Source organism: Eptatretus burgeri, chromosome 3, assembly GCF_056783735.1.
Source record: "Eptatretus burgeri isolate ZD-2024b chromosome 3, Ebu_testis_v1, whole genome shotgun sequence".
NCBI classification, from domain to species: domain Eukaryota; kingdom Metazoa; phylum Chordata; class Myxini; order Myxiniformes; family Myxinidae; genus Eptatretus; species Eptatretus burgeri.
The window spans coordinates 90,158,934-90,171,583 of record NC_140963.1 but is presented as its reverse complement, the minus strand read 5'-3'; the positions used below and the strand labels follow the sequence as shown (position 1 = coordinate 90,171,583).

The 12,650-nt window shown below is 47.0% G+C and overlaps 1 protein-coding gene across 5 annotated transcripts in view; it reads right to left on the bottom strand.

Moving 5' to 3' along the window:
- Positions 1-12,650, bottom strand: part of LOC147030421 (transducin-like enhancer protein 4) — a 101,478-nt gene that overhangs the window by 27,384 nt on the left and 61,444 nt on the right. For all 5 annotated transcript variants that reach the window (XR_015056354.1, XM_085874461.1, XM_085874462.1 and 2 more), the window contains one exon: positions 7,124-7,265. Coding sequence is in view for 4 of the 5 variants with exons in the window: in XM_085874461.1 (XP_085730587.1) it covers positions 7,124-7,265 (142 nt within the window). In the remaining variant the exon portion in view is untranslated. The remainder of the gene's footprint in view (positions 1-7,123; positions 7,266-12,650) is intronic.

The following is a 12,650-nucleotide window of genomic DNA, read 5'->3' as shown; positions in this document are numbered from 1 at the left end:
CTCGTTGGACACAAAGTCCGACCAGCGATAACCAAGGATTCTCCGAAGACACCTGGTACCAAAGGCATTAAGTCTCCGTCTCAGATCCCTGGTCAGAGTCCAAGTCTCACATATGTAGGGCAAGACAGGAAACACTAAGGACATGAAGACTCGGACTTTCGCTCTTCGGCACAGGTAAAGGCAGTGCCACACCCCATGATCCAGTGAATCCATGACTCCTCAGGCCCGACCCAGACGTCTATTGAAATCTGACTCCCAGCTAGCAGAGACATGAATATCACTGCCAAGGAAAGCGAGTCTCTCCATGACCTCAACATCCTCACCACAAAGAGGAACAGACAAAATAGCAGCATCCAAGATGTCATTGAAAGCCTGGATCTTAGTTTTGACCAAGGAAACTCGTAATCCCAGCGGCTCCGACTCCTCATTCAGCAGCTTGAGGGCCCCCAAAAGGATATCTGAAGTCTCCGCAAGGATGACTGCATCATCTGCGAAATTAAGGTCAGAGATCTTGACATTCCCAAACGATGCACCGCAGCTTGATCTCTCCGACATCCTCCCCAGAATCCCGTCATTACAAGCGTTGAAAAGTGCAGGGTCCAGTACACACCCCTGATGAACTCCAGTAATAACTGGAAATAACTCAGAGATGGTATCCTCACATCTCACAGCACTCTCAGTACCAGAATATAGTTCAGATATCAGATCGATCAGTTTTGGCGGCACCCCATGAAGACCAAAAATCCTCCAGAGGGCATCCCGATTCACTGAATCGAACATTTTACAGAGATAAACATAGGCTGCAAGCAGCGCTTGAAGGAACTCTCGTCTGCATTCGGTGAGGACCTGAAGAACAAGGATACGGTCAATCGTTGAGCTCTTTTGGTGTAAAGCCTGACTGTTCGGATAATTATTGATATGGTTTGCCACGATCTGCTTGAGCAAAGACCTTGCCCGGCACCGAGAGCAGTGTCACCCCTCGGGAATTAACACAGTCCTGGCGATCACCCTACCCTTTCCAGCGAGGGATAACAAGGCCCTTCTTCCAGTCAGTTGGGATGATGCCTGTGTTCCAGGCAGAGCACAAAACTGCATGCAACGACACGAGTACAGCATTTCCAACAGCCTTGAGAAGTTCAGCATGGATGCCACAGATCCCTGGAGTTTAACACCATTTCAACCGGTTCACCGTAGTCTGTTTCCACAAACGAAAGTGAATCACATTTGATCAGAGGATCAGCAATTGGGATAGTAACACCCCTGCCATCCAACTCAACAGCTGGTGGATCAGCCTGGTACAGCCGCTCAAAGTAACCAGCCCAGCGGGCCTTCACTTCAGACTCCTCCATCAAGAGCCTACCACTCTCTGCTCTAACTGCAGTGCTCCGAGGGATGGGCTTGGATGAACGCAATGCACGAATTCCCCTGTAAGCAGGACGAGAATCACCTGTCCACAGGTGATGCTCCACCCCCTCACAGATTCCTCGCACGTAGGCCTCCTTGTCCACCCTTAGTTCACGTACAGTTTTACGCCTCAGCTCCCTGAACAGCTCAGCTCTGCCATTCAGCCTGGCCCTGCGACTGCCCAATGGTTTCCAGTGTCCCTTGAGACAAAATTCTTCTTTGCCCTATGGTGAGTTCCAAGACATTCCCCGGCAACATCAAGGAGGGTGGTCTTGAAGGCACTCCACAACTCTTCATGATTCCCCAAAGCACCAGATCACCACCCCCCCCCCCAACAATTCCCCACTCAGCCTATTTGCAAACTCTTCAGCTATCCTTTCATCCTTATGCTTGCCAACAACCAGCCTCAGCTGGGTTGGGACCATTCTCCCGGATTTAAGCTACAACTTCAAAGTTGCTACAATAAGCCTGTGGTTGGTATTGAGGAACTGAGCACTCTGGTCGACCCTGCGGTTCTGGATCATCCTCCAGCGACCATCAACGAGCACATGGTCAATCTTCTTTGCCACACCGCCAGCGTTGGAATACCAAGTCCAGGGATGAGCTTGTGGGTGCTGAAACCATGAACCAGCCACCCTAAGTCCATGACTTCTTGCAAAGTCAAGGAACTAAGTGCTATTCTGGTTCATAGTTCCTGACCCATGGTGACCAACACACGTCTCATAACCATCCCTATCAGTTCCAGTCGATGCATTGAAATCCCCCAAGACTAGAAGAGTATCTCGTCTGGGGCACTGATCAACCACAGACTCGAGCGTAGCATAAAATGCATCCCTCATGGTGAGATCACTCGTCTTAGTCAGAGCATAAACAGAGACCAGGGAAATGACGCCCAGGAGTGACGAATCTTCAGTCTCATAATTTGTTCGTTGAAGCTGACTCTAATGATAACCGAAGTGTTTCCTCAATTATCATTGGAGTCAGCTTTTAGACACAGGTACAGCAACTCCTTTGGCATGGTAACCATCAGAGCAACCAGAACAATAGAGAATGTAACCACCCACCATAATGTCATCGCAATCCAATCTCCGAAACACAGAGTGCTGAAATACCGATGTCCAAACACTTGAGCTCAGATGATAACAGAGGGATATGACATTCCTCTCTTAGGGATATGACATTCCAGGCACCCACCCGAAGGGACCGCCTCAGGATAACCCAAGGCGAGCGGTCTGGTGGACGACACCTCAGCACCACTCCGACACACACGACCACAATCTGACACGGGAAGGTTACTCTGTGATTTTCCTCCTATCATCAAAGATTGGGGGTCCCGAAGGCTTTGCCCCAAACCCATCACATCCAGTGAGCTACCCTGCGGAGGGCAGCTGCACAGGACCTACTCCCACGGAGTGCATTTTCAGATTTCTTTGTGCTTTTGCTATATCTTGTGGAATGAAGGGTTTTACGGTGGCCGGAGTGCAAATCCTGCCACCAACCTCCAAATAAAAAGTAACCCAACTGCAGGAGGATATCTGCAGACAGTTGGGTCCGAAATATGGATGGCCATTGGCTCACAATGCCATGCTCGAGTCTGTGCACATCTCCATTTCACAATATCTGACACGAGTCGTGTTAATAGAACCAGCCTCCTTCGTATGCCCAGCCGCACACAGGCTGATCTCAGCACTCCTGCACCTAGAGCAAAATCAGAAATTCAAACCTATGCAAGACACTCGTAGAGATGCAATACTCCATACACAGCGCACGGCTGCTCCCGTTAAATTCAACAGAAGCCTGTTACATGAGCAGCAAACACACACCACCCCCTTTAATCATGCTACGGCCATTGCCTGGTCCTGCCACTGGAAACTTCTTCTTCGTTTGTATGCAACACAAGACTGCAGGGTAGCATCATTGGCTGAGGGTGTGGCTGTGTCACAAATGCAGTGCCCCCCCCCCCCCCCCTGTACGTTTGGGCAGGAATTTGGAATTCGATCAAGGTGCAGGTGATAGTTCGCCTACCCTTCATGAAGGACACCATATTTGGATCTTTAACATCCACCAACAAATGCTGGCAGATGGGTCAACCCATTTAAAGTCCATCAGAGGGACAGCACACACATTGATGAATCCCACTGCCTGTGAAACACCAGGATGGCAGTTTAAAGCTGGGTCGGGATCCAAACCCAGGCTGTACAGTTTAGATGCGAGTGTGCATAACTCAAGACCATCCTCCCAGCCAAAACAAAATCCAAAACCTGAATCATGGTCTGGGGTTCAGCCTCTACCCTTCCCCCTCCTCCTCTCCTCACTGACATCTTGAGTTATTTAACTTATACAGATTATCTTAACAATTTAAAAAGCATCAATAAACTCAAATCCAAAGCTCAATCAACTCTCAAAGCACTCCAATTACAACATACTCCAGGCACTCAGCATTCCTGTTTGAAGGGGAACTTGATGAACCATCAAATTACATTTTATTCAAGTAAAGAAATCACATTTTGCACAAATGTCATCTTGAGTTCACTTCTGAAGCCTGGTGTTGGCTGAGTGGTTAGGGTGGCGGCTTGGGATCCTAGGGTCCTGAGTTCGAGCCCCGTTGGCCGCTGAATTAATACACCAGGGGGTTGACTCAGCCTGTCATCATTCTGAGGTCGGCAAAATGAGTACCAGTGTACTGGAAAGGGTGGACACTGCATCAGCGGCATAGCCACGTCCCAACCAGAGAGAGAGAGAGAGAGAGAGAGAGAGAGAGAGAGAGAGAGAGAGAGAGAGAGAGAGAGAGAGAGAGTTCACGTCTCTGTTAAACCTCTCACTTGTTCGTTACTGTCACTGTGTGTGTTCGTGTTGTTGACTTGTATTGTGGTCAATCCTTGCTGAACCTCAGTAACTATATCTTGATTTTATTTTCCTTGTGACCCCATTCGATTGACTCAGTCTGAGAACAGGACGGTGCAAAGGTAGCATACATACCTTTGCATTGTCTAGCCTGGGTTTGATTCTCGGCCAGATGATAATTGGTTGCATTGGTGCTTCTGCAGGCTGGGCATTGAATCGTAAAGTGCACCGTCCCTCGTAGTACGTATGTAAAGCTGGAGATCTGTCCGCGAGCATCATCTTGCGAATGCTAAAGATCCCAGTGGATGCTGAAGTCGTTAGTGATGAGCAGGCGAGTTAATGCCAGTACCTTGGCCAAACTCGATATTCCTGCTCGGTTATTGCCTGGGAAGGGAAAGGAAAACTTTTCCAGGGACCTCTTTGGCAGCACTGAACATGCCTTCGGGCAAAGCACCAGAGACAGAGCGATGCGGTTTGGGCAGCTCAAATGTATATCCCTGCACTCTGCACACACTCGGCTTCTGTGCAAGCCATTCCAATGGTTTCATGGATGATCACGCAACATCAACATGCCTGTAGCTTTTCAAATGCCATCACGGCGAGTAGCAACATCAACTTCCTCGCACGAGGTCAGTAATGCACAAGTGCTGCCGCCAGTTACAGCTGAGCAATGGACTGAGGCGCATTGCAAGAGAGTTCTTCACATAATCAACGAAAGTGCAATTGCAAAAGATTCATCATCAGCTAATGATGGAGGCTTTTGGAAAACATTCCCCTTTCCACGAAACCTGACCCAGGTGGCTGAACATCATCCAGGCTTGTCGTGACGACGATGTCGTTGATGCTGCATGTGAAGGCTGACCAAGCACCGTGACCGATAAGGAACATGTTCAGAAGGCTTATACCATTGCAAAGTCGAACAAAAGTATTACTTGTAACAGGATATGGCAGCAGAAAGCAAGCATTTCTCCTGAAAGTGCAATTTATTTATTTATATTACAGTATCTGCGGCTTGAGGAGGATCTGCAACACAAATCGAGCACACGTACAGACAATTACACAACATAATGCCAGACTTGATGTCAGGCAAACACAGTCAATGAGCTTGGGGGAAGTGACGTCACTTCATAATGACGTCGCTTTCATCTCCACGCGGTGGGGCAACGGAAGTGATATTTCCTCCTCACAACGGATGCCAACCGATGGGGTTTGTGCATGCTTTACATGGTGAGTTTCAAGCAAGGAAATAACGAGTACCATTTTTAAAGTATGTATTTTGCGTGACTTCGCCAGGATCGGAACCAAACCACCATCCCCCACCAGACCCAAAGCAGATGCTCTAACATGAACAAAAACTGGAAAGGAGAAAGATTTGTGCCCAATGGCGATCAGTTGGTCACACGCATATTGACAGTCATGACATTTGCAGGATTTGCAATGCGAGAGTGATGTGTTCAAACGGATCCTAAAAGCGTACAAAAAAAAAATGGATACATCCACTTAATTGACAGTTGAAGAGGCAACGCGCTGAATGGTGTTCACCACAGCCACAAATGAAGTAAGTTACACCTCACAACCTGGGAGCACCGACAGTGATACACATCATGTTCTCCCACTGTGGCCTTGTGCTCAACCATCTGGTGCTGCAGGATCAAACTGTGAGTGATGGTGCACATTATGTGAAGGTACTGTGGGTGGGGGGGGATCCATAATTTCTGCAAAGTGGCATGATTTTTATCCAAGACAATGCTACTGTTCATTGCCAGCAGTACATACATTGCTCGCTGCAGAAGTGGGATTAGGTTCTTCCAAACATTCCTTAATTGCCAGACTTCTCATCATGTGATTACTGCCCGATTCATGATGCAGAATATTTTGTAGGTATATCGGTACAAGATCAATGAGGGAATGCAGTGACCTCTGCATATTCTAAGCGCTGACATCTTTCGCTTGCCCCATTGGTAGAAGTAGTGCGGATGGATGGAACATGCTTTTCAATGCTGGCAAATCTGAGTCTTACGCTATCACACCAGAAGTACTCAAATGAACCTTCCTATCCATTTCCATTGTCATCCACCGAAAGAGGTTCAGTCTCTTGAACTTCTTGACTTCACCATCAGCCATGACCGCTCCCAATCAGCCATGATAAATCTTGAAAGACAGAATGGAGACGACAGGAATTTTAAAATAAATAAATAAATAAATGTAAAAAAAACCTGTTTATGCATTTACTCAGAGCAATGTGAAATAGTTTGCCAGAAATATTCGTGACAGCAAGGTTAGAATGTGCTAAAAACTTAGAGATAGCAAGAATACAGGTGGCAGGATTGCTGAGAGATAACAGACTCACGCTTGAGCTGTGTTGTCAAGGTTTGATTTGTCACCTGAATATAAATTCACCCTGGTGTTTTGCAGGCAGGGTGTTGCATCAATGAGCATGCTGTCCAGAACATAGAAAGTTAGGGTAGGGTCTCGTCTGCCAGCATTAGCTGATAGATGTGGTAGATCACGGTGTCTTTCATAAACATGAGACCGTTGCATGCCAGCACCCTGGCCAATATCAAATTACTGGGCCCCAAATACCTTTGAGAAGGCAATGGAAATCACCCAGTTTAACCTCACCGTGAGACTACTTCAGCAGCATGCAACCTGCCCTTGGAGAGATCGCAAGAGACAAACAGAAAAAATGCATCTAGGTACAGGTGGCTTGGACAAATAGGCAATAAATGAAGATGCACAAACATGCTGGCCTGCATTCTCACCATTACATTTCATTGATAAAATGGTAATCCATTATCTGGTTGAGCTCAAAAATAGGATGAATTTAATCAATCTGCAAAAACTTTAGATCCACCTTGTAATATTCACGACTCACCCAAAGGTTCAACAGGAGACTGTTTGCTCAACAATGCACGAGGCCCAGCCATTCCCAAACAGCCAGCAGCACTGGCCAGAAGCAGTTCGCCGGAACCCACAGGCAGGCAAGCCAAGGAGGTTGGGGTAATGGCTTTCTCTCCCTGTGAGATATGAAGTGCAGACAAAATTAGTGGCGATAACAGATGTTGGTATTAAATGCAGGCAAATAGAACAAGAGCGACAAAATATGTCAAAAAAAACAAACAAAAAAAACAATGCGAACTAAGTCTACAATCTTCCTTGCAACAATTATAATGACAGTTTATCAGGTGCAGAACTCAGCTCATGAAGGTGACGAATTTTTATATATATATATATATCTATATATATATATATATATATATATATATATATATATATATATATATATATATATATATATATATATATATATATATATATATATATATACAAGCTGGAGGATAGCTCAAACACAATTGCAAAATTCAAGGTTTCATTCTGATCGTATAAAATAGGCAAACATTGAGCGGGGTTGGGGGTAGAGGGAGTGTGAAGGCCACAGAACCAATAAGCTGCTCTATCATCAGCTACATTTAAATCAACAAAGCAGAAATCTATTAGTTAACTGAAGTCTGGTATCTGTTTTCCAGGCCAAATATAATGGAAACAAATTCATTAAAATGGACAGAGATTTTTACTTTCCAGATTGGTGAGGTCATCCATCAATCCATGATATTTACCCAAGACAAGTCATGAACCTTTTAAGAGAGGAGAACCAACCCCAGACAGGACATCAATGGGGTGTGCTGTGGGCTTGGTGTGTTTCAAGGATTTTTGACGTCCACAAGATAATGCTAGCAGAAGGGACACCCACATAAATATTTCTCCGAAGGACAAATAAATGCAATGCCTACCTGCCATGCCTGTCACCTCATGCACGAAGGTGACAGTACGCTTTCTCCAAGCTATGCTGTCAGTCATTAGATGGGTGGGTTCGCAAATTCATTTGAGTTGGGGCGAGGGAAACAATTGACAGAGGAGGAGAAGATACCGAAGGGCATTTGAGAGGACAAACAGGCCACAACTCCATCCATAATATGCTAAGTAAAGATTCCAAAAAGAGTACAAGTAATCTCAATCAGGGGTAGACTGATTGTATTCTGGGCACTCAGGCAAAAGGGGTCTTTGGGCCCCCTAGATATAATTTGAATGACACTTCGTGCGAAATAAAAGTTTTCTCAAACAAACATTTGTGAATACATATGCAGAATAATAACGACACCGTCAATTTAAAACAAATCATTATAATTCAAGGACTTGTGTAATGGATACTGGAATGTTTGGGATTGAAGTCACCAGTGGGCGGAGCATGCGCAATAAAGCACTTTGGTTATGACTTCCCTACGTCCGAGTCGTGTGCATATTTAATTAGCCTAGAAGACTGGATTACTCGACATATTTGTTTATCCAGGATGCAACATGGTGTTTATGCATTTGTGTTTTTGTTCGTTTGTCGCACTCCTCCTACAGTTCTGAGCTGATTACATCCAGAATTGCTACATAGGAACAGCATGATCCAAATTAATGTATGGGGCTGTTTTTTTTTTTTTAATCTTTGCTGGTGGTCTTGGGGGGGGGGGAATGCAAGTTTTCTATATAAATGTGTATTGTGTAGCGCCACCTCAAAGTGGGAGAGGGTATTACAAGTCCCCACTTTTTCCAAGACAGTGAGGTGTTCAGAATTATAAGCAGTAGGTATGCTTTTGCTTCATGCGCATAACTGGGTTATATTTGTTTTGCTGATACAAAACAGCTGTCAGTTGCTTATACACCGCCCAAATAAAAGTATGCGTCAGAAGAACAAGTTGCATGGTTGGGATAAGATCTCCCAAAGGGCAGGTACTCTGATAGTACACTGTAATTAAAAAAATCATAAACTGGTGCACCTCATGTTGTAGAGTACAGAACATACATTACAGCACAAAGAGTCACGGAATGTTAAGTATGGAAAAAGTATATAATATATGGCAAATGTCACGGCAAACGGCCTGAAACAGTATTTAATAAAATGCACATACGGACAAAATTACGATTTCTCCGTCTCATTTTGCTGAAGATTTTGCAAGACAAGACAGTATTTCTCTATAAAATTAAGAAAACATACGAGTGAAGATGGTGAATAATTTTTTTGGACAAAGGTTTTTTTGTAATGCACATTTATAGTTATAAATAACCATTTTCTGTAAAGTTTGAAACTATAGCTTTAACATCCGTAAATGTTTGTTCAAAGCAGGTAAAATGTTTAGTTTAACAGCAATAAATTATTTAACTGCGTTTTTGTTCCAGAATCAATCGAAATAGACTTTCAACCCTCAACGATGAATGTAATATGTTTAAACATACATTCTAAAATCACATTCCTCGACTATTTCAGGTCAGGTCAGGTATGGGAGCATGTGCCAGAACAGCGCGTCGCTGCGTCCACTTTCCGCCGGTACTCCAGGGGCCTCCGTCTGGCCATCCCCCAGGCAGATGCCAGGCCCATCCCCATCTCCTTGAGATGATGGTCAACCTGCTGCAACCATGAGGCACGTGGTCGGCCCACTGGCCTCCTCCACTCATGAGACTCCCTCGCTGAGAGAATCTGGTGAGCAGGATCAGCGTCAGGAAAACGAGCCACATGTCCATACAGCCGCAGCTGACGCTCACGGACTATGCAGGTAACAAATCTCATCCGAGTCTCTCTCAGCAACCGCTCGTTGGACACAAAATCCGACCAGCGATAGCCAAGGATTCTCCGAAGAGACCTGGTACCAAAGGAATTAAGTCTCCGTCTCAGATCCTTGGTCAAAGTCCAAGTCTCGCACCCATAGAGCAAGACTGGAAGTACCAAGGACCTGAAGACTCGGACTTTCGTCCTCCCGCACAGGTACCGGCAGCGCCACACCCCATGATCCAGTGAATCCATGACTCCCCAGGCCCGACCCAGACGTCTATTGACCTTCGGCTCACAACCTGCGGAGACATGAATATCACTGCCAAGGTAAGTGAATCTATCCACGACCTCAACATCCTCACCACAAACAGACACAGACAGGACAGCAGCATCCAAGATGTCACCGAAAGCCTGGATCTTTGTTTTGACCCAAGAAATCCGTAATCCCAACGGCTCCGACTCCTCATTCAGCACCTCGAGGGCCCCCAAGAGGATGTCTAAAGTCTCCGCAAAGATGACTGCATCATCTGCAAAATCAAGGTCCGAGATCTTGACATTGCCAAACGATGCACCGCAACTTGATCTCTCCGACATCCTCCCAAAAATCCAGTCCATACAAGTGCTGAAAAGTGTGGGGGCCAGTACACATCCCTGACGAACTCCAGTAACAACTGGAAATAAGTCAGAGATGGTACCACCACACTTCACAGCACTCTCAGTACCAGAGTAGAGTTCAGACATCAGATCGATCAGTTTCGGTGGCACCCCACGAAGACCAAGAATCCTCCAGAGGACATCCCGATTCACTGAATCGAACGCTTTACAGAGATCAACATAGGCTGCAAGCAGCCCCTGCCGAAACTCTCGTCTGCGTTCGGTGAGGACACGAAGTGCAAGGATACGGTCAATCGTTGACCTCTTTGGTGTAAAGCCTGACTGCTCTGGACGCTGGTGCTCAAGCAGATGGTGGCGAACCCTATCAAGAATTATCCGAGCAAAGACCTTGCCCGGCACTGAGAGCAGCGTCACCCCTCGGTAGTTGTTGCAGTCTTGGCGATCACCCTTCCCTTTCCAGAGAGGGACAACAAGGCCCCTCTTCCAGTCAGTTGGGATGATGCCTGTGTTCCAGGCAGAGCACAAAACTGCATGCAACGACGCGAGTGCAGCATTTCCACCAGCCTTGAGAAGTTCGGCATGGATGCCACAGATCCCTGGAGCTTTGCCCCGTTTCAACTGGTTCACCGCAGCCCGTGTTTCCACAAGCGATGGTGGACCACAGTTGATTCGAGGGTCAGCAACAGGGATTGTAACACCCTTGACGTCCAACTCGACAGCTGGGGGATTAGCCTAGTACAACCGCTCAAAGTAACCGGCCCAGCGGGCCTTCACTTCAGACTCCTCTGTCAAGAGCCTACCACTCTCTGCTCGAACTGCAGTGCTCCGAGGGATGGCCTTGGATGAACGTAATGCGCGAATTCCCCTGTAAGCGGGACGAGAATCACCTGTCCACAGGTGATGCTCTACCCCCTCACAGATTCCTCGCACATAGGCCTCCTTGTCCACCCTCAGTGCACGTACAGTTTTACGCCTCAGCTCCCTGAACAGCTCAGCTCTGCCATTCAGCCTGGCCCTGCGACTCTGGTCAATGGTATCCAGTGTCCCTTGAGAGACAAAATTCTTCTTTGCCCTGCGGTGAACTCCAAGGCATCCACCGGCAACATCAAGGACGGTGGTCTTGAAGGTGCTCCACAACTCTTCAGGACCCCCAAAGCACCCAGACCCCCCAAGTGTCCACTCAGCCTGTTCGCAAACTCCTCAGCTACTCTCTCATCCCTGAGCTTGGCAACATCCAGCCTAGGCTGGGATGGTACCATTCTCCAGGATTTAAGGTGCAGCTTTAGAGTTGCTACAACAAGCCTGTGGTCAGTATTGAGGAACTGAGCACTCCGGTAGACCCTGCAGTTCTGGATCATCCTCCAACGACCGTCAATGAGGACATGGTCAATCTCCTTTGCCACACCGCCAGCGTTGGAATACCAAGTCCAGCGATGAGCTTGCGGGCGCTGAAACCATGAACCAGCCACCCTAAGTCCATGACTTCTTGCAAAGTCAAGGAACTTAGTGCTATTCTGGTTCATAGTTCCTGACCCATGGGGACCAACACACACCTCATAACCATCCCTATCAGTTCCAGTCGATGCATTGAAATCCCCCAAGACTAGAAGTGTATCTCGTCTGGGGCACTGATCAACCACAGACTCGAGTGTGGCGTAGAATGTGTCCTTCACGGTAAGGTCACTCGCCTCAGTCGGAGCATAAATAGAGACCAGGGAAATGACACCTAAGGAGTGACGAATCCTTAATCTCATAATACGCTCGTTGACCGGTGTTACCTCAATTATCATTGGGGTCAGCTTATTGGACACAGCTACAGCAACTCCTTGGGTATGGTAACCATCAGAGCGACCAGACCAATAGTAGGTGTAACCACCCACCATTATCTCGCCGCAATCCGGTCTCCGAACCTCAGAGAGAGCTGCAATCCCGATGTCCAAATGCTTGAGCTCAGATGATAACAGAGACAGGTGATCATCCTCTCTTAGGGATAGGACATTCCAGGCACCCACCCGAAGGGACCGCCTCAGGTTAACCCAAGGAGACCGCCGTCTGGTGGACGACACCTCAGCACCACTCCGACACACTCTCCCGCAATCTGACCCAGGGATGTTACCCCGTGGTTTCCCTCCTATCAAAGATTGGGGGTCCCGAAGGCTTTGCCCCAATCCCATCATCCGGTGAGCTGCCCTGC